This window comes from Topomyia yanbarensis, chromosome 3 (assembly GCF_030247195.1).
Source record: "Topomyia yanbarensis strain Yona2022 chromosome 3, ASM3024719v1, whole genome shotgun sequence".
Lineage (NCBI taxonomy): Eukaryota > Metazoa > Arthropoda > Insecta > Diptera > Culicidae > Topomyia > Topomyia yanbarensis.
This window is the reverse complement of record NC_080672.1, coordinates 176,491,702-176,518,011: the sequence shown is the minus strand read 5'-3', so window position 1 is coordinate 176,518,011 and position 26,310 is coordinate 176,491,702. Positions and strand designations below refer to the sequence as shown.

General features: G+C 37.2%; 1 protein-coding gene across 1 annotated transcript in view; it reads left to right on the top strand.

The window, feature by feature from the left end:
• The first annotated feature begins 1,146 nt into the window (after window positions 1-1,146).
• LOC131689283 (putative pre-mRNA-splicing factor ATP-dependent RNA helicase PRP1) overlaps window positions 1,147-26,310 on the top strand; it is a 48,779-nt gene continuing 23,615 nt past the window's right edge. The window contains exons 1-6 of the mRNA XM_058974263.1: window positions 1,147-1,349; window positions 1,454-1,894; window positions 1,952-2,772; window positions 2,825-3,088; window positions 3,521-3,643; window positions 3,702-3,892. Coding sequence (XP_058830246.1) covers window positions 1,300-1,349; window positions 1,454-1,894; window positions 1,952-2,772; window positions 2,825-3,088; window positions 3,521-3,643; window positions 3,702-3,892 — 1,890 coding nt within the window. The 5' untranslated portion in view covers window positions 1,147-1,299. The remainder of the gene's footprint in view (window positions 1,350-1,453; window positions 1,895-1,951; window positions 2,773-2,824; window positions 3,089-3,520; window positions 3,644-3,701; window positions 3,893-26,310) is intronic.

The window sequence follows — 26,310 nt, the reverse complement described above, 5'->3', positions numbered from 1 at the left end:
TTGAAATTAAAAGAAAATTATTAATACTAAAAATGTATTTATTGAAAGCAAAAATTTGTTGCTGCTCTAATAAAAAAATATTTTCAAACCAATAAGTTTGTGTGTTAAAGTGATAAACAATAAATGATTGGATTCAATAACACATATTTTTGGTTTAAATATGCTATTTTTTCTGCGTGTACCTGTTTCAAATTTATCTTACGCTGCAAATTCGACTGTTTTTTGTCACACCCCAATCAGACGGCAAGCGGCAAAAATCAATGCATTTCGCTCTTAGTTGCGGATCAGTTGAGAACCGGAAAAAGCTTAAATTCTTTATACGATGTTATTTATCGTACTGATTTTTAAACACTTTATTTTAAATTTTTAGATGCACAAAGTTAACTTCTAACTGAAGCGTTCGGGTTAAGTCATTTGAAATTTAACTAAAAATAAAAGGTCGCCAAAATTTAAAAAAGACCAATGATTGGTCCAATGTTGCCAATCCTCTTTACGCAACTCTACTATTAAAAACTCTGGTGTATACGTCAAATTTCATGTTCGTTTGGATACGTCATGGCCTCTTGGCCACACTCTAACTACCCGAATAGAAATGTACAGTAACAAAACCATGATTTTCACTGTGACAGTACAGTAATTTTACAATAATTTATAGTAAGTTTTAGTGTTATGCCACAATACAAAAACAATAAAATTTAACGTTTCTACAGTAAATTTCAATGTAAAATAGACCTTTACAGTGAAAAAGGAGGGTGGTTATGTATCTTAACATTAAAAAAATTAATTTTTCTCCTTGTTTTTCTCTATACATTTTTTCTCGAAAACAGCAAAATTTAATGTGAATGCACTGTATCAGTTTTTTGCTGAACAGTGAAATTTATTGTTACATGAAATTTTATCGTAAATCTACTGTGAGAACTTGGCATCGAACAATGTTGAAACAGTAATAACTATAATATTTATTGTTTTATGATTGTAGGGTAAATGCTATTGTAAAATTCTATCCGGGTGGAGTGCTCTACTAATAAGGTATTTTTGGTTTCACACTATTCGTCTCTTACCCTATTCTCTTTGGCCTGACCATGTTCGTCCGCATTTTTTTTTGATCGGGATAGTATCAAACGTCAAACATCAAGTTTTTCGTTTTTCAACACTCATGTATTCTTCAGTTCGTTCAGCAGTAGCAGTATATAAAGGAAGGTCGCGTGTGCTTCAAATTTTGGAAATTTTTGTAATTAAAACACGCTATTTCCTGTTTATTGTGCTAATACTGCTTACAAAAGGTTACTTTTCTGAAAAATGGCTAAGCGACGAATCGAAGTAATGGATCCATTTATCAAGAAACGCAGGTAATGTTTTATATGATAGGCTGCTTCCATAACTGAAGTAGAAGAGCCAATATGGCGGCATATGTAGATTTGCGTTTTGCTCATGCCTATGTTTTACTTTTCAGAGAAGAAAAAGGCATGTTGGATGAAGGGGCTTCTTCCAGCAAAAGTGGCAATAGCTCCCTGTCAACTGGTACCTCCGCTTCTGGCCGATTGAATCCGCTTAATGGTCAACCGTATACGCAAAACTATTTCAATTTGTACAAAAAACGGATTACACTGCCGGTATTCGAATACCGTGCAGATTTTATGCGATTGTTATCGGAAAATCAGTGCATTGTGCTGGTGGGTGAAACCGGTTCCGGTAAGACAACTCAAATCCCGCAATGGTGTGTTGATTTTGCTAGGGCAAGCAGCCAGAAAGGAGTTGCTTGTACACAACCTCGTAGGGTAGCTGCCATGTCTGTGGCGCAGCGCGTTTCCGAGGAAATGGATGTCATGTTGGGTATGGAAGTTGGATATAGTATTCGTTTCGAAGATTGTTCATCACAAAGAACTATTCTGAAGTATGTAACAGGTTCATTAGATATATTTCCTTAAACCACTTGTTTCATGAAATTCAGGTACATGACTGACGGTATGCTGCTCCGTGAAGGTATGAGCGATCCAATGCTAGAGGCCTACCAGGTAATTCTTCTCGACGAAGCACATGAACGTACATTAGCTACAGATTTGCTGATGGGTGTTCTCAAGGAAGTTATTCGCCAACGCAAGGACTTGAAATTGGTTATTATGTCTGCAACATTGGATGCTGGCAAGTTTCAGCAATATTTTGATAATGCACCATTAATGAATGTACCGGGACGAACTCACCCAGTGGAAATTTTTTACACTCCTGAGCCGGAGCGGGATTACCTTGAGGCAGCCATTCGCACTGTGATACAAATTCACATGTGCGAGGATATTGAGGGAGACATTTTGATGTTTCTCACCGGTCAAGAAGAAATTGAGGAGGCTTGCAAAAGAGTAAAGCGTGAGATAGACAATTTGGGTCCAGAGGTTGGTGAGTTAAAGTGTATCCCTCTGTATTCATCCCTTCCACCGAATATGCAGCAGAAGATTTTTGAGCCAGCTCCACCCAAACGATCAACCGGTGCAATTGGACGAAAAGTGGTCATTTCTACCAACATTGCTGAAACATCGCTGACCATTGATGGAGTTGTATTTGTTATTGACCCTGGATTCTCCAAACAGAAGGTTTACAATCCACGTATTCGGGTGGAAAGTTTGCTGGTGTCTCCAATCAGTAAAGCCTCTGCCCAACAACGTGCTGGGCGTGCTGGCCGTACCAGACCCGGCAAATGTTTCCGATTATACACCGAAAAGGCGTACAAAACTGAAATGCAGGAAAACACTTATCCGGAGATTCTAAGATCCAATTTAGGTAAATAAACCTGATAAATTCTTTAGAAATTGTTACGATTTGTTTGTTTTAGGTACTGTCGTTTTGCAGTTGAAAAAATTGGGAATCGATGATTTAGTTCATTTTGATTTTATGGATCCACCGGCACCGGAGACACTTATGAGAGCACTTGAACTTCTTAACTATTTAGCTGCTTTGGACGACGATGGAAATTTAACTGACCTCGGGGCGGTTATGGCGGAGTTCCCGCTAGATCCCCAACTGGCAAAGATGTTGATTGCTAGCTGCAATCACAACTGTTCGAATGAAATTCTCTCCATCACTGCGATGTTGTCGGGTGAGATTTACAATAGATAATTTAGGATCCTTCCCCAAGCAGACCTTTTGATTCCGTCCGAAGGATGTATTGCCGTTGGAGTGGCTTATTTTGATTTGTTTTCCATTGAAACAATATGCGACCTGAATCTCTGAGAAAGCGGCATTAAATCTATTTACTATTTTTTGGAGTAATTCAGTTCTTGTTTAATGTGACTGTACCCAGATGTGTGTTGAGTCTTTCGCGTTTACCATTAACTTTACGATATGTTTGAACCTAGTAGAAAACAAACTTATGCTTGCATATTAGCTTGATTCAGGTCGTATATGAAACAAACTAAATACTTAAAGTCTTAGGTTAAACCAATGAAACTGTTTGCCCAAAGCAACTATATTTGATGGGACGCGCGCGGTATTTCTTGCGGTGTGCCTCCCAAACCCTACTTGTGTTTAGTCCCGCAGTGTTTCGTGCGTCCAAATGAGATGAAAAAGGCTGCTGACGATGCTAAGAAGCGTTTCGCCCACCTTGACGGCGACCATTTGACGCTTTTGAACGTATATCACGCATTCAAGCAAAGTAAGCACGTATTTACGTGTAATATTACAAAACCTAAAATTTCTTCCTTTCGCTGTAGATAACGAGGATCCCAGTTGGTGTTATGATAACTTCATCAACTATCGTTCGCTGAAATCGGCCGACAATGTACGCCAACAACTGGCACGGATAATGGATCGGTTCAATCTGAAGCGTACGAGTACTGATTTCAACACGAACATTTATTATTTCAACATTCGGAAAGCTCTTGTACAGGGATTTTTCATGCAGGTAAGTTTTTTTTTCCGCTATATGTGGAGTCAAGAAAAACGAAAAGCCTTCTTTGATAATGCTTCCCTCGCAGTGCTAGAAGCTGCTTAATTTTCACCTCCAAATGCTTAATACAATTTTCCTAGAATATTAACAATAGTTCACTTGCTTGGAAAACATAGCCAAACACAGTCTAAATTGATAAGTTTTATCAGTTTTCAATAATATTGCAACATAGCGAAGATGATGAAAAATTCATTTTTCTTTGTCAATGTAAACTGTTCCTGGCAGCACTGCTCCATCGGAATCCAATCAGACTAATTGCAATAACTTCTGTTCCTGAGCTGATCCTTGTAACTCTTAAATGAAAGGCAATAGTCACATTTATCAGCTTTACTTGTTGGCATGAATGGGTTAAGAATATTCGGTTCCGCAGTGCGATCGGGCCGTACATGTTTAAGATAACGTTTTTAAATGCGTACAGACAGATTATATGACACAATTTCTTTTATCTCACGAGCAACAGTCATCTGGCATAATTTTTAATTGTACGTAAGGGGCCATTCATAAATTACGTAACGCAAAAAATGCCCATAATTGACTCCCCCTCTCCCCATGTAACATATTGTGACAAATTTCTCGATCCCCCCTCCCCGGTGTCAAGCCATTTGGCATAAGCCCGTTTGGCATACATTCGTTTGGCATAAAAGTCATTTGGCATAAAGTTAACTGGCATAATGGCCATTTGGCATAATAGACGTTTGGCATGGCGGTAAATATTTTTTTATAGCGTTGGAAGCGACGATCATCGCAAGCAAACCTGTAATCCACTCGTTTGCCCGGATTACTCAAACATAGGGGCTAGTTTAAGTCCGACTAAGCGATAGCGAAGTCGGACAGCACGGTTGAGAAGCGATGTGGCGTTGCCACATTAGGCGGTGGCAAATATTTTTTTAAATTTATTTATAGTGTTGGAAGCGGCAGTACTTCGCAAGCAAACCTGTAATCGCAACATGATTTTCTTGATTTTGGAATTAATATTCCATCTAAAGTATTCGTTTTTCGGCATGATACTGTACCTTGATGTGGTCCGGGAGCTTTTCCACCAAAGCAGTATTACAGTGATTATATCACAGCAACTTGGGATACGATTATTTTCTTTTTAGTTAAGCTACATTGTGATCAATTTTAGTACTTAACTTGGCTACCTTTATTATCCACTGCCATGGTCAAATAATATACAATGTGGGTTTTGGGCCCAATTTTCTCTGCAGGCGCCCTTCTTTTGTTGCTGTATTTTCAATTAGATCCATGCTAACATTCACTAACACAAATTGCTTATTCGCTTATGTACACTAACAGTCTCTCATTCCAAACGTACAAACGTGGCCTACGCGATAACACAAACCTGATCACAAGTGCGAACGCCCACCAATATTCAAACTTCCCGATTGATTAGGTGAACGTCGGTGAACCTAAGCTCACGTAATCATGAATCGGTCACGTCAGGAGGTCTCCGCCCTTGATTCTAGCAGCCCAAATGCATGCCTTTAATTGGACCAATAGAGGTAGAAACTAGACAAGACGTCCACGCGTGATCCTTGAGGAATACGCGAACATGCGAATGGCAACACGCTTATAAAAATAGTGTGTCCACGCGAAGTTGCATACATACTGGCACACGCGACAAAAACGTCCACATACAAACGCTCGAGTCCTTCGCGATCATCCACGCACGACCACACCCACGACCTCGTAAAAAGTATAACACCCAGGTGACTGAGTGAATGGTTTAGCACTTATAAATTAACAATCCCGGTCTCGAGAGTGAACCTCCAAATGCCCGTGTTTGCGCGATCATGAATCGGTTTCGACCGGAATCCCCTATTCTCGGCCCTAGTGGCATAGGTTCAATGCCTTCAGGTGGATCAATCGAAGATATAGCGCTCATATCCACTAAACTACATAAAAATCGAATGCATACACACAAAGTCACATACACGCGACAGACAAATATAAAAATGCTTGAGCCCTTCGCGGCCATCCACGCAACCTATACTCGCGCTCTTCCAGACATTATAACATCCCGGTGATAGTATGAACGTCTCAGCACTTGTAATCACTCGGACGCGGTCTCAAGCTTGAACCTACAGTCTCCCGCGCTCGCGCATTCATGAATCGTTCACGTCCAAGAGTCGCTATCCTCGATTACAGAAGTCTAGGTCCATGCCTTAATTGAATTAATTAGCTCTACAGCTCCAGTAGGACGGCTCTCGAAAAAAATCGGCATATTATTAATACTCCATAACAATACTAACTCTTCTCTTTATTTTATTTTTATTTATTTTCGGTCTCATGCGTTATATTCTTGTGATGACCTTTTCGAGCTACGTCCAAGAAGAGCAACATTGCTGCCAACAATGATTCTTCTCTGCCATCAGACGTCGCCATGTTTTAGAACAATGGAGATGTATTCTCAAGGTGTAAACACAATGGATGCGGTTGCGGTGCGTTGCGGCAAGATGCGGCGAATGCGGCATGTACTAAAATCGCTGCCGCAGAGTTTGCCGCATTTTCAAACCACAATGCAACTATTGCGGCAAAGTTTGACACTTGATGTTTTGTACACGCTTATAGACAAATGCACATTTATTGTATTGTATTGCAACAAATGCAATTTGCGAATGCGATTTAAAGACAATTTCAATACTTAGACAAATTTTCTGGCGGCTGAAATGAACGGCTGAAATGAACTGAAATCACTACATCGAGAACTGTGTTTAAAGCGTCATGAGAACTTTTGGAAAATTGTGGGAAGGCGATCTTGTAACTTATCTCTTAGCCAAAATCCCATAGTTGTCAAATTACTTCAATGTAAAATAAAATAACTGTCTGAATTATTATGAGCTCATTTTTGGTAAGATGCTTCAAAATATGAATTAGAGACAATTTTTCGAATGGGAATCTAAATTTGAATAGGTTGATTGCATATAAAACATAAGCTTGTTTACCGAAAACTTAGATACATTTCAACATTTGCTGAAAATGTATTTTTAGATTGTGTAGAGTTTAGACAACAATTCAATATGGTTAACAACAAGAATAACATTTCAGAAACTAGTTGAAAGCTGATGTAATTTTGTCTCTAGTAGGTCAGGATCGGTTTTATGAGCATTGGATTTTTGTTGTATTATCAACTATATGAATAGCCTCTTAGCAGGATGCAATGAATGGCGTACTAAAATTTTGTGTGCTACGTACTAGTACTGCAAGTTGTGAGGTTGACTAATGAAGAAAAGTAAAATTAATGCTCGATAAATTTTTAACGGTCACGATCACAATCATTCGAAACTGACAAATTTCGATGTTAAGTAACATTGAAGAATTTCAAAACGTAAAACTGTTCATCTGCTGATAGAATAATTTTGACGGTTAATCCTCCTAGAAGTAATTATAGACAAGAATTACTCTTCAACCAAATTTGAGTCGAGACTTAATGTCTCCAGCAAAGTTTTCGAAAGTGCTATTTCAAACAACTTTGTCAAAGACATAAATATCCCACATATTCAGAGTATCGAAATATAGTAGTAGAAAACCTTTACAACAAGCTATTCTGAAATTACTGTATTTGATAAATCTCTTCTGCGGTAATTAAATAATAAATTCACATTGCGTTCAAGGTGCCTTTGAAGCTTACAAAAAAAATAAGGGAACTGGATTTAAAACAAATAATTCCCAGATATTAAAAGGACTCAAAAACACAAAGAGTGATTCCATTTTCAGGAGCTAGCATCAATTCGGCGCTAGCTTAGTCCGCCCACCAAGTTAGTGTCGGATTCTGATGAGATGAAGTCGAAACGCAAGTTTCAGTTCCATCCATCCATAATTTAGTTATAGGTTTTGTGTTCTCAACTCGCAATGATTGTTTCAAACAATTTTATCCGTAGCGCTGAAAAAAATAGTTTTCACCTAAATTTTTCTTCACTAAGAAGAAATATAGCAGGCCCAGTCCATTTAAATCCCTATATGTTGAATTCATGTAGCCTTCATATTTTCAACAAAATTATTTGAAATGACATTATCAAAAACTTTGCTGAAGGCACCATGTCTCTTAATATTTTTGAAAAATTAATTCACCATAATTACCTCTATGAGAGTTAATCACTAAAATTTCTATATCAAAGCAGGCGCTGTTTTATGTTGATAACTTCCCGAAGTTGTCAAACCTTCAAAGTGAAGGATTGTTATATTAGGTGATCTTGAACGTTGAAAATGTTTAGATCATTTATCCCACTTTAAAAGATCGCAATTTTTGACTTCATTGACATATTATACAAGAAAATAATCTATAGAGGTTTGAAAATTGTTCCATGTTGATCCTTCTTGTTTGTAGACTAGAATGACATCTGTTAGATTACTTATGTTTTTGAGTTTTCAATAATTTATCAAACTCATATTAAATTTTAGCATTTTTTCAAAAAATTTGCGATTTTCATCAAAACCCCCTCCAAACCAAATTTCTGGCTACGCCACTGGCGTGTTCTCACTTGTATTTTGTTTGTCTAGTGCACTTCATTTACCAACGAATGTAGAAAATTATGGAATCGTGTGTAAGTATAGTAGAACAAGATCTCTTACTTAAAGTCTTAATGAACGTTAGATTGTGATAAGTTTTGGTGTGCAATACCAATTTCACCTCTGATTCTTCCTATAAGTTGGTGGTGATTACCTAGTATACTGGTAAGTATATATGAGTATAACAGCTGGACCGGACCTGATTATCACGGTTAAACAGCAATAAACAATACCTTTTACAAATATGCCAACGACTAATACACGAGATATGCGAAACCACTTATCCTATATTCTCTTTTTGGGATGAAGTAACCAAAAAAACAAGGTCCAAAATGCTGAACCGAGGCGAGATGTTGGGTACGCACGAAGTATATGTCGTTTGACAACCACAGCCTACCACTGAGTTTAACCGCCTAGCCGCCTTTTCGTTTACTGGGTGGTACACCAGAAGGTACACTGTCAAAGTCAAAGTGACAGTGTACTTTGATGAAACTGGCTGCACTGTAGAATTTGTTAGTTTTCTGACACTGACAGTTTGAAATATTTTGGATTGCTATAGTGAAGAAAACTAACCATTTTCGTCATAATAAATAAAAGTATTTTCGTCATAATAAAGTATTTTACGAGTCACGGAGTAACTTGCTTATCTTTTACATGCGCAATTTCACGGACAAGCGGCAACACATGTCGAAATATGTGGAAGTGGAAGCTTGACAATTTGGAACCATCTTGCTTAACTGTTCCAGATTTTATTCTCAACCGTAGCTAGTTGTTCGTTACCAAAAATTAGGTCTGGATAATATAATAAGAGATTCCCATCTTGCGGCACAACTGAATTGAGCTCACATCATGAGCGATAACGAACTAAGTGTCCTGCTCTACTAGTTTTACCACGGTGTTGACACGCTGGCGCACCTGATGGCTCTTCGATGTTAGTGGTTCTGGTTTACCGGTCTTCAAGATATGAACCTTGGGGATCGGGTTTTCCGGGCGATACTTTTCGACCAGTTAAAACAACTGTTTGGCAGTGAGTTTATCCAAGGACTGCGAAACTGTTTAATCGGAGGGATCCTAAGGTGATTCTGGAGGACTGTCTTATGGCGCTGAATGCGAGTGTATATGTAACGTACGATACGAAACAGATGACACTTTGATTGCACATTCTGACCGAGGCCGAAGTTCTTGATGCGGTTCTCAAATAGTAAATTTAACAATTACCTTTAATCCTCTTAACGGTCAGAAGAGCAACGGCGAATTTCTTGTCCGCTACTTCCTTAGATGTCTACTTATTCACTATTTTTGGTGGTATCAAACCGAGCTATGATTTTGTGTTTTGTAAAATCGAGATAGAAAAGTTTAAAGCAAAATCATAAGCAACATCCCAGTAAGCCCAGCCGGAATTCTGGCTGGTTCTAGTTAGTTTTCGCTTACAGTGAAACAAATGAAGTGAAAATAGCATTAGGTTTCGAAAAAACCCTAATTGGTAATACCAATCGCTTACACTTTCGTTGTTCTATATACTCTCTTTTTGATCTCACATCGATTATTGGCATTTGGAATCCTAATTGGCTTCGATTCAGAAGAATCTGGGTTATTTTTGATTTTTTAAAGAATATATACACGGATTAAAATTTTCTACATTTATGTTCTTTACACTATTCTCTATCCGGAATTGTTTTCCTGCTCATTGGTACATGAAAGCATAACTGACTTCTGATTGATTTACGGCGATTGATGCGCTTAATGTATATCAAATCATAAAATTTAAAGTGTGTTTATAATATATCTTCTTTTCCAGCCGTAATCATTCAAAATAAAGTTCTAAATGGTATTTAAAGAATAATGGCAGTATTCTATTCGGCATAATCGTTATAGCGAACGCTTTTTCCTGGATCCTAACTCGAACTTCCAAACAATTGCCAATAGCCGGGTGAAGGTTTTTAAGTAGATTCCCTAGTTGGAAGTTGCACCCGCTTTTCCATTAAACTGCCAAGGCATATACATAGAAGTGAGCCATGACCATGTCTCGGACTTTCCGAATTTGCGGTGACTCTAGTATTTAAATTTAAATAAACATTTGGCGTGTTCGTAAACTATCAAGTATTACCATTAGCACAGGCCTAATTGTAAAAATGTTTCCGTGAAATTTCGCTCAAGGATCGTAAAAAATCCTATAAGAAACTTTACTGAAAGGCTCATTCTGAGCTAACACTTTTGGATTTTTTTCTATTCGACGTACATATTCAGCTTTTTATAGGGGTCCAGAAGCATGACTCATTAGCAGCTCGGTAGAATCTGATTGCTATTAACAATTCCAACAGCATACGAAGTGCAGAATCCAAATTCGCATATTTCTATAACAAACCATATTTATAGTTAAAAAACTTTATCATGGTAATATTCAACCGATTTGATTTCAAACAACTTGCAACAGCCCATGCAATTTTACTATTCCTCACCGGAAAGTGCGATAATTAAATCTGTGGTCCCCACTATATTCATCTGTGGGACCAATCGTTTCAATATATTTATAAAATGCAGTTTTTCTACCTGATTCCACATTAAGAACACGAGAAGTTTGAATTTACACTAGTGGTAGCTTCAAATTAAATTATTTTGACAAGTATCAACAAGATCAAAACGTCAAAGTGATTGCCGCACTCTGCCGCATCGCATTTTTTGAGAAATTTTAAAATTTAGTACAACGCCGCAGTTGCCGCAACGCGTCGCGCCGCACTCATTGTGGGTACTCATATGCAAACGCATTGTTTTAAAAATTTGCCGCGCCGCGCCGTGCCGCAACCGCATTGATTGTGTTCGGGCCTTCATACTCGATGGAATTAGATAAACATCAACAAACTGCAAGTAGTATATTACACATTTCTAATTTTAACGTATAGTGTGATGTGCCTATTATGGTAGTAGAGCCTATTGTGACCCTATTTCGTACCCCTTGGTTTCGAACCAAGCATATGAGATAATGACACTATCGATTTGGCTAAAACGGGTGAGAAAAAATAAGCTCAAGTTTTATTCTTTATTTGTTGTGCACATATGTATTTAGAACTATCCTCTAAATCCAACTTTTAATTAAAACAATATCTGCTAATCCGTCTCACTCACGTAGTGAACCGAAACTGGATGCAACGGCGCTTAGCAAAATAAACACTTACGAGCCAGCATTTACCGCCTCATATCTCGTTATTCCAGCACAAATATACTAAACATTGCACTGATACATACCTTTATTTTAGCTGGAGAACCTTTTTACGATAATTTCACTTTAAAATCACTCGTCAAACACTAGAATAGGCCTAGTGTTATAATAGGATAAAACTAAATACGGGGGTTCCTATTATTGGCATGTTTTGCTGATACACTACCACAATCAAAACCAACTTTTTGTATCCATCATGCAGAAAAGAATCACCAGTGCGGCTAAACCAAAACATGAACTTGTAAATATAATGTAATGCAATTTCAGGTATAAGTAATCAATTACTTCAAGTTATTCAACTAATTGTTGATTGCAGATATTTTATTTTCATCTGCACATACGATTCGGATCGGGAGAAAGCAATGCGTGATGTGAAACTTGTTATTCCAGTTGCTAACCTTCGAATGGTTTTTTTCTGCGTGCGCAATTCTGGGCGCTCTTCTTCTAACAGCTGATGAGTTTCATTGATGTGCGTGATGTTTACGTTTGTTTTGATCGGCTGAAAAAAGCAGAATGATTCGTTTTACAAATCACACGTTGGCGTCCATGATCTGGATACCTAGTTAGAATCGACGCAAATGGAATATGAGGCATTGCGTTTCAACTAGATTGTTTTTCGATGAGGTGGAAATTGGCACACCCATGAGGCGATAATTGAATCGTTGAGGTGGGAATAGGTGCACAGAATGGAACATTTATTTTCATTTATGCTGAAAATTGAGGCAATTCTGCTAAATAAGATATATAGATGTTTAAGAAACAGTACACTGATACTTTATTCGGAGAAAGGTTATAGATAATATGGCTTCTTTTAAAGTTGTTCAAAAAATAGTGCGACCCTCTCCCTAATGGTGCCAAAATAGGCTCATCACCCTAAATATTATTCGTATTAAAATATTATTTACAGGCTCCACACATATCTCAACACACACAAATACACAAATGCTTGACAGGTGACTGGGCCAAGTGCATTCACTCGTAGTATCTATCATTTCGATGATCGCCTCGATTCTACGAAACCAGTGCACAAGTAAGCTGATATAAGCTAGTCTCATCTGCATGTAACCTGGAAACCCCAGACACGACAGGACGAGACGGATAGACTGGACTCAACGGGGTCTAGTTCAGAGTTTTTGGGCATTTTGCAATGCACGATTAGTGACCTAAAAAAAGAAACATTCGGCATGTTGTTTTCCTTTTATTACTATATCTTATGTTAGGTTCATACTCATACTCACTAACACAATCAATTGCATATTCTGCCATATACACTCACATCCAAAACGCACAAAAGTCCCTACCTTTCACACAAACCTGGTCAAAAACGCGAACTTACATTACAATTTCAATCATCCACACACACCTACGCTCGCAATTTCGCCAACATTAAAACACCCCCTTACTTAAGTGAACTTTTCAGCACCTATAACTTTACAATCGCGGTCTCGAGCATTAACCCACCACTCGCGCGATCATAGGCCGGCTACGTTCGGAATTCTCTACTCTCGATCAGCCTAGACTCATGCCTTCAGTTGGACCAATCAAGAATGATGCTCATATTCACCAGACAACACTAAAAATTAATTATCAGATTTACGGTCCGCGCGCGATCTTGGTGCAAATAGAAACTAAAAACATCAAAGGTCCGTATATTAAGATAACTCTATTGAATCTATTGTGGCTTGATGATTAGAGTGGGACAAAACATAGATACCAGCTCCGAGCAACTTTTTAGGTACTATGTATTTCACAATGGTCGGAAACGCCAAAAACGTGAACTTAATTCACTAGAGGCCAAACCATCGAATATATTCACAGGGTGTCTTTGGAGAAATTGTTCATATGAATATTCCCCACAATCTGATAATAATTGAAATTAGGCATGGCTTACTATAATCGAACTAATAAAATTAACTTTTTATACTGACAAGGTAGAAAGTTGGTGTCTTCGACAAAGTTTTAGGAATGCTCGTAGTGAAGAATTTTGTTGAAGAACTTGAGCTTGTAGGACAAATGGTTATCGATTTATAAGGCACTTTCTATGGTAACCACCTTAAATCTAGTTTTTTTAATATAACTTTTTTCATTGTGACTTTTCGTGCAAACTATGTTCAAGACAAATCAGTAGGTATCTAAATTACATAATATTGTCGAAGACTGAATGTAAAAATATTCATTCGTTTCAAAGTTTCAAACTTCAACTACGTATAAGAAAGGAAGGTGCAAACCAAAATGCTCGAACAAGAACTTTTTTCACTTTTTTGAAACGCCCATTTCAGTTTGAAACAGTCACTAGCCACGTTTTAGATTCAACAAAACGTTTTGTTGATTCAAAAAGGCCTGATTCTTCTGCGTCTTGATGCTAGAAATTTATCAGTACCAACAACACAGAAAAAAATTAATAACTTTAAATGAAAATATTTTCTCTTTGAGCGTCTTGGTTGAATGCTGAAAATGAAAATTTTGAAAATCCTGAATTTAAATGAAAATCAAAATGCCTAAAGAAACGAAACATCTCTGAATTAATTCTCACTATCATGGTTCACTTGCTTCTTTTTCCGTGCACATAATCCTTGTTTAGGCCGTTTCAACCGAGGGATTGCCCTTCCTATGATCATTCTCAGGGATAGACCGTTCCAACATCAAATTATGGTCTTGTCAAATTTTGGTCTTGTCAAACTGCAAATGACGTGAAAACACAAGATGGTACCAGATAAGGTATAGGCATACGTAAAGCGAGAGCTTTGGTTTTACGATTGGCAAGATCGACATTGCGTAAATATAGATTCACTTCCCAAAAAAGAGGCTAATAAAAACTAAATTAATTAAAACAATGTTTTGAATATATAAACTAGTGCTTTCAGCCTCTTAAAGCGTTTGCCACCAAAAATATTATTGTACACACATGCATACACCTTATACACATTATCTTGAATCTGTTTTGCGTTTGTCAAATTTGCCACTCTTCTTATTCCTATCCGGACACGCTCTTTTTCTCTTTGGGACAGACCCTCGGTTTCAACAAGTATATAGCAAAAGTTTTATAAATCTGTACTAATTGAGATTTGATCATGACTGAACAACATTGTTTTCGGTAATACTGATTCTACTTGACGAAAACAACAGTTTGCACAATACTGTTCAAATAATTTACTATATCCACGATAATTTACTATATACTAGTGAGACAGAACTTTATTCCATTTACCAACTCAGTAAACTTGGTAGTAGATTTTTTTTTACTTTTTTCAATAAATTATATTCAATTCATGTTTCCAGTTTTCGTTGTTCAAAAAAGAAACTATCCTTAAAAAATTTTAGATTTCATTGCTGGATATCATATACATCCTGCCCTTCTGTTCAGAAGTGCGTAATATACGCCCTTCACTTCTGCTTAGAAGTGTATACTCGGTTCAAAAATGCAAACCCATTAGCAAGCATGGGCTTTTATAGAATAAAGAGCGAACACGAAATTATTGCGACACCGAAAATGTCATGCCAATTTTCTTATAATGTTTAAAATCAAACCAAAATTTTAGGGTAGTTTTATACATACATTTACTTCAAAAATCAAAAGAAAAGTTAATCGATGGAGCCTTGAGTGTAAAATTGAACGCATTTTCGCTTGATGCCCTCCATCAAAGTCTTTACAGTGTCATCCGGTACCAGTTTCTCAGTTTTTTCCATTTTCTTAACATGTCCTTCCCGTCTTTGACTGTCTTCTTGCTCTTCCGAAGTTCCCGCTTCATCATTGCCCAGTACTGCTCCACCGGGCGCAGCTCCGGACAGTTTGGCGGATTCATGTCCTTTGGAACAAAATGGACAGAATTGGCCTCATACCACTCCAGGACACTTTTAGAATAGTGGCATGATGCCAAATCTGGCCAAAATAGCGTAGCTTCGTCGTGCTGCTGTAAGAACGGCGAAAGGCGCTTCTCGAGGCACTCTGATTTGTAGATCTCGCCATTTACTGTGCCCTTTGTCACGAAAGGCTCACTCCTCAGTCCGCAAGAGCAGATGGCCTGCCAAATGAGATATTTGGAGGTGAACTTCGACATTTTCTTCTTCTTAAATTTGTCGTCCACATAGAACTTGCTCTTGCCGGTGAAAAACTCCAAACCCGGAATCTGCTTAAAATCTGCTTTTATGTACATTTCGTCGTCCATCAGCAGCCATATTTTGTCAGCATCTTCTCGTAGAGCTTCCGTGCCCGAGTTTTAGCCGTCGATTGCTGCCGCTCATCGCGGTTTGGAAAGTTCTGTACCTTGTATGTATGTAGTCAAGCTCTCTTCTTTGCATTCTGGACGTAGCTCTGCGACATGCCGATCTTTTTAGCCAAATCACGGCTTGAGACGTTTAGATTTGCTTTAATCATCCGCTTCACCTTTCCCTCCGTCTTTTTGTTCTCCAGTTCCGGTTTTCTTCCAGCTTCTTTGCCGTGGTCCAACGTCAACCACTCCTGGAACCGCTTCAACACTCTGGAGACGGTTGAATGGTGAATGTTCAACATTTTTCCCAACTGCCGGTGCGACAGGTCAGGAAATTCCAGGTGTTTGGAAAGAATTTGTTCTCTCGACTCGCCTCCATTTTCGTTGAATCGAAAAACACGACTTCGAGTTCGACAGCATGTAAACAATACACATTAATGAGAAAGTGTGCAAAATTTGGTCGATTTTTGCCCAATGGTAAAAAAGTTATGCCCTGTTGAATATGTCGCAATAATTTCGTGTTCGCCCTTTATGTGGTATCATTTCCTTAAGGGGTCGCCTGGTGTAGTGAGAAAAAAACATCAACGTTTTTTATTCGTTTAAATGTTAGTATTGAACCTCTAGAAAAATCCAGCGCAATCTCGGCGGTCACACTGATCTTCTTTTGTTCTAAACAACCATGCGTTTCAACGATTTCAGTCTATCGGTAACTTTAATAACATCTTTCTCGAAACCCCTTTTTTCAAATTGCGGATTACTCAAAAACCATTCAACGTATTGACTTGATTTTTTTTTATGAGAATGCATAACATGTGTAGCCAGTCGATGAACCAAGGAAAATTGAATAAAAAAGTCTTCCTAGTTATTTTGAAGAAAAGTGAACGAATTTTATTTTTTCGGTTGTTATTATGCCATTTTCTGAAATTCCAACTTTTCTGGTTCATCGAGTAACTACAAGTCTATGTTTTAAAAATCTTATTGAATTTCCTATTTCAGACAATTGTATCAACTATCCTATCAAGAGTTATTATGTCCGCCACGGCACTCTTCGACATGGAAATGGTTGAATGGTCTTCGAACGCTCGTATGTTTGGCTTTGACTGACTTTTTTTTCATTCATAATGTATGTATACATAAACCTTGACATTACACAAGAGGTCACCGTGCCATCGTAAAACAAAATTACTGTCAGTTGGAGCTCTTTACAGTAGACGCTCCTTAAAAGACACGCTTTATTTAAGACACCGCACTTATAATTTGTTTACATGTTTAAAAAAAAATATGAAAAAAATTAAAGGGTTGTGTACAGGACACGACCACGGTGACATTAAAAATGTAGCTTTTTTCAAGAGCGTGTAAATTAATTTTATCTATCACACATATCGACTCATGTTCTTGCTCACTCGCCTGTTTTCATATGCTACAATTTCCTATATACCCTCCCCATTAAGACATAATTTATTGAAGGTCTTTTAACGGTAATCTATTATTTAATCAAGTATCTCACTATGTGATTGTCATTATTTGGCTGATCCATCTAGTAAAAATAGGCTGGTCTGTCCAGAAAATATATGCAAAAGAAAAGTTCCATATTGAGAACTGTGATGAGGAAGCCCACGCCCGCCAAAAGAAATATACAGATTCTCCATGAAATAATTTCATTTTCCATTTAAATTTTCAATAATGTACTAATGAACTTAAGTAAACAATCTTAAGGTTAAGTATTTCTTGATCGATTAATGGTGGAAAAAATGAAATTATTTGATAAATACATTGTTATGCAACGTTCGCACTACCAGTTAAAACGGGTTTTTATGCTATCTTGGTGACATTTGTCTTGTTGCTAATTATTATAACGTGTTATAACTCTGTAGTGTAAACATTGTATTATTAAACCAATTCTGCAGTGTTTTATGTTATATAGGTGTTTTATGTGGTAATAGGACTGACATAATTATATCTTCAGTGCAGCGGTTTGTTTCATAATTTAAAACAGATTTAAAAATTTAAATTAGTATACCCAACCGTTCTATTTGTTGTATACTTTAAAACGCAATTAGAACTGTGTTTTAAATACATAGGGTAGGACAGATACTGCCGCTAGAAGCATAATTGTCCCATGTGTATAGGGATTCCCATAGCACATGGGACAGTAATGCTTCTAGCGGCAGGATACTCTGACTGGATAAACTGGGAAAACAATTTTAAGTCCAGTAACGCTTAAGACATGGCTTGAATTTGAATCGAAAAAGAACACCCGCTTAAACTGCTGCTGGGATGGTAAGTTCTGTTTTAAAATTTTCCGTTGTGTGCAGTACGAAACAAAAGTGTTTGAAATTAGAAAACAAAAAGTTCTGCTGGGAATGTGATTGTTTCCGATGCAATTACAGTCAGGTTTTTTCACGCAGGGGATACAGGCCGTGCAAATGAAAACCGCGTAAATTTAAAAAAAAAATGCGTAAATGAAAACCGCGTAAATTTCAAAATCCGCGTAAAAAAATCTGAGTGTACTCTCCTATAATTAAACCATTTGAAAGTTACATGAAAGCAATCAAAATATATTTCAACCATAGGGTCTGTTGATTAAACTATATAGCTGAATTATATGTTGGTTGTTTTCATGTAACTTTAAAATGTTTCACAATATCGCCTTGATGTCAAAGAGAAAGTTGCAGGAAAGTTTACGGGCCTTTTGAAAAATCTATTATTGTTGATGGAGAAACGCGACTAACTTATGAAAAGGTCGTAATAAAACAAAATAATTGTGTTGTTAAAACAAAAGTTAAAATATCTCGAGAACTACTACATTTTAGAAAATTTTTGTTAAGAGCATTTCGATTTAAAATGGCGTTTAAAATCATATTCAAAAAGAAAATTGTATTTTTGACTGCAAATAGTAAGAATTATAAAAAATGTCAAAAGTTGTTGCTAGGAAAACTTTTTTATTGAAAGCTTCTCCAGGATCCAAATACACTAAAAAAGTTGCTTTTACGTCTTTAAAACGATAAACATTAAATTTTTGACATTTTTTGATGGGGTAACGCGAATAACTTTTAAAAAGAGCATAATTACACGAATTTATTGTTTTTGAAGTAGCAAAATTTCAAATATCTCGAAAACTATCGCATTTTGGAATATTTTTGTTAAATGCATTTTGATTTTAAATGGTGCTTAGAATTATATTCTGTAATAGAATTACACCGGATTCTGTTTTTGCACGACCTTTTTTTGCACGGTTTTTTTTTGCACTACTTTTTTTGCACGGTTTTGCGAAATAGCATGATTTTTGGACGTAAAATGTTAATATTGATATACACGATTCGTGTCACGCCATTATCTTACAAAGAAAACCGTGCAAAAAAAATCCGTGTTATTTCGAGAAACCGTGTAAAAAAAATCCGTGTTATTTCGAGAAACCGTGCAAAAAAAATCCGTGTTATTTCGAGAAACCGTGTAAAAAAAATCCGTGTTATTTCGAGAAACCGTGTAAAAAAAATCCGTGTTATTTCGAGAAACCGTGCAAAAAAATCGTGTTATTTCGAGAAACCGTGCAAAAAAAATCGTGTTATTTCAAGAAACCGTGCAAGGAAAATTGGTATTATTTGGAGAAACCGTGCAAAAAATAGTGCTATTTCGAGAAACCGTGTAAAAATATGCGTGTTATTTCGAGAAACGTGCAAAAAATCATGCTGTTTCGAGAATCCGAAATCAGTGTTATTTCGAAAAAAAACGTGCAAAAATACTCGTATAGTATCTTTTTGGCTATAAATAAATTTCAGATTTAAGAAGAAGTGTACTGGTGAATATCAATATTTGCGGACACCAAAGGATTGATTAAGGTAAAGTTTGATCATCATTAAATTATAGTTGTTTACTTGAACGCACACTTTATTTTTCCCCCGGTAATCCCAGTAATCGAAAAATTAAATTACAATTACACTACATCTGCGTAAAGCTATTGACACTTATTCAAATATGCAGCAATTGAATTTTTTTTATCGCTGAACTAATAATAGCAAATGTCGCAACGCATTATATTATACATCAAGTTTTTATCTAGGTGCTATACCCGTATAATGAAAGACAAGAGATATCTATTACACCAAAGTTTGAGCAAATATAGGCAATACTAAACCAATCCAAAATGCACTGAGTGCTGCTACAGCAAAATGAGAACGCAAAAATATATGAAGTGACGCCTTAAAACGTAAAAATTATATTTTAGTAGGCGCCGTTTATATTTGACATACAGAAGAAGTACGACTAAGAACATTGACGAGCTTTTTTCTGGAGCATGAAACCACAAAGATTGTCTTCCATCTAATCGCAACATTAAAGCACTGATTCCAGCTAGGATGCATTGGAAGCTAAAAATAAGTAATCAATTGAAATCAGTATAGTAATAATTCCAAATTTCTTTTAGGAAAACCCATCAATATGGATATGCTTTTGTAGCATATACCATCCTGATCTAGGACTTCCTGCTGTAGGGTTTCTGCCAACTGGATAATATTTTCAAGCGCACCAAAAGCAATATCTTCCGAATATTGGGTTGGACCATGTGATTTTCACTATCTATAATTTCCAGCAAATCTTCATCCTTAATAATGTTATCAGTCAGCAATTCATCTATATCATCTTGTCCAAAAGAAATCAAAACCTTCTCCCACGACCGCGTGCGCTAGCAGAATTATCTGAGCATTGACTTTTAGGTAAAACCCATCTGAAAAATATGGATATGCTATTGTAGCATTTACCCACAGAATATTTTACCATTGGTATTAGAAGACATTGTAAGTAAAATTTCAATTCGTAAACTAAACATTCATAAAAACGCTGCAGTTCTTTTTCTAAAGGACAAGTGAATACGAGATTACACGTATTGCTATTAAACACGTACAGAAAGAGTTTGGGGGTCGAATAGCATCTAAGTCTCGCTTGAATAAACTATTGAATGCTATCAATAGCGCGCGAGGGATCTTGTAACGATAATTTTTAAACCTTTGACCGGTTGGACGATGCACCAGTGAAGGATCATTCTGTTTGATTCCTCAGTGTTTGAAACTGACCTTTAGTTCAGCCTTAATCGAAAGCACCTCAAAACCTTCTTTAGGATTATCCATCCTGCGATCCAACACTGTACTTAAAGAATGAAGACAGAGAGGACGCTGATTGATTGCCATACAAATAGTTATTGTGTGGTACCAATTGAATATACATATCTAATAAGTTGTTGAACTGAATACATGTAAGCAATTATTTTAAATACATTTAATTCAATTCCAACTATGCGCCAGCATCAGCGGCCTAAAAATACCTCGCGCTAATAGCATAGTTCTCCTGCCGAAAAGGGTATTACCGCAATGACTGTCTGGTTAGCTATGGTCAAGCACCTGATAATTTGGAATGGTTAAATATATGAAAATTTAGTTGCTTATATGTTTGAAATTCAGTATAAAATTAATATTCAATACTTATTTGCTTCCAATACAAAATTTGTTGAAATAATTTTGTGGGAAGTTCACAATTTATATAAGGACGGATTAAATGTAACAGTAATGTATTTAATTGTATTTAATTTCAAGAATGTTTTACGAAAGGGAGGATCACATTATCATTAGTAGTATTAAAATGTCTATATAAAACAACAAAAACAAAATCAGTTGGTTCAACTCAACTATTTATTAAAATTCAGTAGCAAATAATAAAATACATTTCATAAAAAAAAATACATTTCATCGAAATACCATTTCAACAGAAGCCAGAGATGTTCAATCACTGTCGTCTGATATCTTGCGTATACGCTTACGTGTATGCGGTTCAATATACTCATCGCTATCTTTAATCGCTTTGTATAGTTGTTTGTATCGAGCCATGCAATACTCAAGATCGTTTTTAAATGATATTGCTCTTTCAATATGTGGATCCTGATCTAAGACTTCCTGCTGTAGGGTTTCTGCCAGCTGGATAATATTCTCAAGCGCACCAAAAGCAATATCTTCCGAATATTGCATTGGATCATGTGATTTTTCACTATCTATAATTTCCAGTAAATCTTCATCCTTAATAATGTTATCAGTCAGCATTTCATTTAAATCATCTTGGCCAAAGTCATCAAAACCTTCTCCTCCGACAGCGTGCGCTAGCAGAATTATCTGCGCATTGACATCGTTGACCTGTTTATCTTCCCTTATAACACATTCTGGCCAAACGGCCTTCCAACAGGCATTAAGTGTGCTTTTTCTAATATCCAAAAGAGCCAAGTTTACATTTTTGACACATTCACGAATCGAAAATGATTTCCAAGCAGTCGTAACGGAAATGGAGTCATCCTCAATTGCCTTCAAAATGAACCGGAATGAATGCTTCACGTAGTATCGTTTGAACGCAGCTATAATTCCTTGATCCAAAGGTTGAATCAGGGAAGTCGTATTTGCAGGCAGAAAGAGCACTTTAACGTTTGAATGTTTTATTTCCAGGTGCCCCGGGGCGTTATCAAGAAGCAATAATACCTTAAACTCCAGTCCCTTATCTATGAGATATTGCTCGACTTCTGGAAGAAAACACTCTTCAAACCATTTTAAGAAAATCTCTTTCGTCACCCAGGCTTTGGAATTCGCCATCCAATAAACTGGTAGAGAGCTAAAATCGGTATGTTTCATCGACCGGGGACGAAGTGCCCGATTTATGAAAAGTGGCTTAAGTAAGCGATCCCCGGATGCATTGCTGCAGAAGAGAAGCGTTATTCTGTCCTTCGCAGCCTTGAACCCACTTGCAAATTTTTCCTTTTGAGCAATATATGTTCTAGAAGGCATTTTCTTCCAGAACAGTCCTGTTTGGTCACAATTGAACACTTGATCTGGAGTGTAGCCTTCTTGTTCGATCACATCCTTCAAAACTGCCGGAAAAGCAGCTGCAGATTCTTTATCTGCAGATGCACTTTCACCTTTTAGGCTAACGTTATGCAAGTGGTTTCGTTTTACAAAACCAGTAAACCAACCTACACTTCCCGAAAATCGACCAGTTTTCTTTGGAGTGGCCATGCTTGTTGAAGGTTCTTGATGTTGCAGCATATTAAATAAATGAATAGCCTTTTCGCGAATAATTGGTCCATCTACAGGAATCCTTTTCTGGGCGTTGTCCTCGATCCATATGAGTAAAGCTTTCTCCATTTTTTCTATCAACGGGTCTCTTGTGTACGAAGCTGATTTTGAAGTGGCGTCGGTCCCAAGAACTACCGCTTCTCGAATGGCAGCTTCATTTTTCCGAATTGTTCGTACTGTTGCTTCGTGTAAATTAAATTTCCGCCCAACAGCAGCGCAGCTTTCACCTTTCGCCAGATAATCCAAAACGCTGATTTTAGTGCGCAAATTGATGGATTTTCGTTGGCTTCGTTTCACGTTTTCGTTGTTCGCCATTTTTAAATTTACCGATATCGACTGCTGAAAAACGAACTGATTTCTGTGAACTTGTGAATACGATAAACGACTATTGTTGCCGGATTCATTTACGCATACACCTGTCGTTTACGATAATGTTGCCATCTTTGATAACAAAAAGGACCCATATTGGCTCGAATCAAAACTCGTCGAAATGTCAATTGACGATAGGTTCATCCGCAGTGTTCATTTGTGTTTACATTTTGCTAGCGTTGCCAATTTTATTTTGTGTCCACCACATTTATTTATTTTGTTTACTACCAACATTTGTGATTGGCGAGTAATCGTTTGTCCGAAATTTTCATTCAAAGTGAATTTTGACAGTTGGCTTTTACGCCATAATCATATGTTTGTCGAGAGTTTATGTTCCTAGGCTGACAAAAATTTTGACGTATTGCTTCTAGTAATAAATTAGCTAGCGTATGACATTCAATTATTCAAGATATTTTAATTATCTTTGATTATTCAATGTAGCTCCATATGTAACAAAAATATTCAAAAAAATTGATTCCCAACTGACCCATATGGATATCCATCATTAAATTAAATCATTAAATGATGAAAAAAATTCTTCTTTTATTTCATAAACCGATAGAGATGATCTTTCTAAATATAACAATATATATGTTCAACCTTCAAAAATTCAGAATGATTTTTAATCGATTTTCTAAAAAATGTAAACACTATCGATCTTCCTTGACAGTGAATTTCGCCGCATGGGTTAGCATTGTTGACAGTTATCACAGCAAAAGGTTAGGAATCAATGCAAGTTGTGGTTGAATATTATAAAACAAAAATTGTAAAAAGTGAAAAAAAAGTTCGATTACGTTTGATTTTTTGCAGGGTATCTAAAAACCACAAGGTTTTAGTACACTGTTTTTCGAGATAACACAGATTTTTTTACACGGTTTCTCGAAATAACACGGATTTTTTTTACACGGTTTCTTGGAATAACACGGATTTTTTTTGCACGGTTTCTCGAAATAACACGGATTTTTTTTGCACGGTTTCTCGAAATAACACGGATTTTTTTTACACGGTTTCTCGAAATAACACGGATTTTTTTTACACGGTTTCTCGAAATAACACGGATTTTTTTTACACGGTTTCTCGAAATAACACGGATTTTTTTTGCACGGTTTTTTTTTTGCACGGAACGCATCCCCCGTGCAAAAAAAGAATTTGGTGTACAATTTTGTATGTCTATTAGTATGAAATTTAAAAACATGTACGAAGTTATTGTTAGGAAAACTTTTTGACTGATTTTTTCTCCATCATGCAATCACATTCAAAATGTTTCTGTTCTCTTTAGGTTTTTGGTAACAAAATATAAAAAAATTAAAAGAATGGGTCTTTTCGCAATTTTAATTTTTATCATAAATTTTTGGTTTTTTTTTTGAAAAATGACAACATTTTTTTCAGTGTATATTTTTTTTCAGACAGAAGTATTCATTCCCTGTAACTCGTTCTCAGATAGTTTTGCTGTATAAAATACAGTGACTGAACAAAAAAATTTTGAAATTCATGCACGTAGAAACGTTTACGCCCTTTTGAAAAGTTGCTCTTGAGTTAAAATAATCTTATTACCTGTGGAAAATATTTAGTCTTGCATGACGGTGAAACGTGTAAAGTTTCATTGGAATCTAAGATGGTCGGTCACGATTTTAAAGATTTTCGGACGGATTTTCGTGGAATTTCTCAAGTGTCGTTTCTTTATGCGTCAGGTGAAGTACCTGGGCCAGCTTCTTGATACGGACGGTATCCGCCCCGACCCAGACAAGGTTGAGGTTATCGTCAACATGCCCCCACCTCATCATGTTCCCACGCTTCGATCGTACTTGGGCGCGATTAACTATTATGGGAAATATATCCGCGAAATGCGCACACTTCGCCAACCGCTGGATGAACTGCTTAAGAAAAGTAACAGTTTCCAGTGGTCTGATGCTTGCCAGCGTTCCTTTGATCGTTTTAAGGAAACCCTCCAATCATGCTGACGCACTATAATCCTCGCCTTGAAATAGTTGTGTCTGCAGATGCTTCAACGTTGGAATTGGCGCCCACGTCGCACACCGGTTTCCAGACGGATCAGAGAAAGCCATCTATCATGCATCCCGAAGTTTAACTCCAGCCGAGTCCCGCTACAGCCAGATCGAGAAAGAAGCCCTGGGCCTGGTGTACGCGGTCACAAAATTCCACAGAATGATCTACGGAAGGCATTTCGTTCTTCAGACCGATCACAAGCCGTTGTTAGCGATTTTCGGTTCAAAGCGTGGTATTCCGCCATATACAGCAAACCGCCTCCAACGCTGGGCCCTAACCATACTTCTGTACGACTTCCGTATCGAGTACATTTCCACTGACCATTTCGGACATGCAGATATTCTCTCGCGTTTAATTAACTTGCATGTTAAACCCGATGAACACATCATTGCATCGATTGAGATGGAAACAGTTACTGCAGCATTGTCTGCCAGTCCATCGAGCGTCTCCCTGTGTCGTTTAAGACGATATCCGCCGAGACCAGCAAGGACCGGACGTTGCAGAAAGTCGTGGAGCTCGTACATAAAGGATGGCCAAGTGACGCAAAAGCTCTCTCCGGAACACCAGAGGTCCAGCAGCTATTTGCGCGTTGGGATTCGCTATACTTGGCGCAAAATGTTTTTATGTACGATGAACGGATTGTCATCCCGAAGAAATTACAACAGAAAGTCCTCGAGCAACTACACAGAGGGCACCCTGGTATCGATCGTATGAGATCATTAGCACGCAATTATGTTTACTGGCCAAACATCGATGATCAAATCACAGTCCTTGTGCGTGATTGTCAAGAATGTGCCTCAGTTGCGAAGGCCGACCCAAAGACGAAGCTTGAATCGTGGCCGACACCTGAGAAACCTTGGCAGCGAGTACACGCGGACTTTGCCGGTCCTATTAACACCTATTTCCTACTAGTTGTGGACTCATTCTCCAAGTGGCCGGAAATCATTCCGACCAAACGCA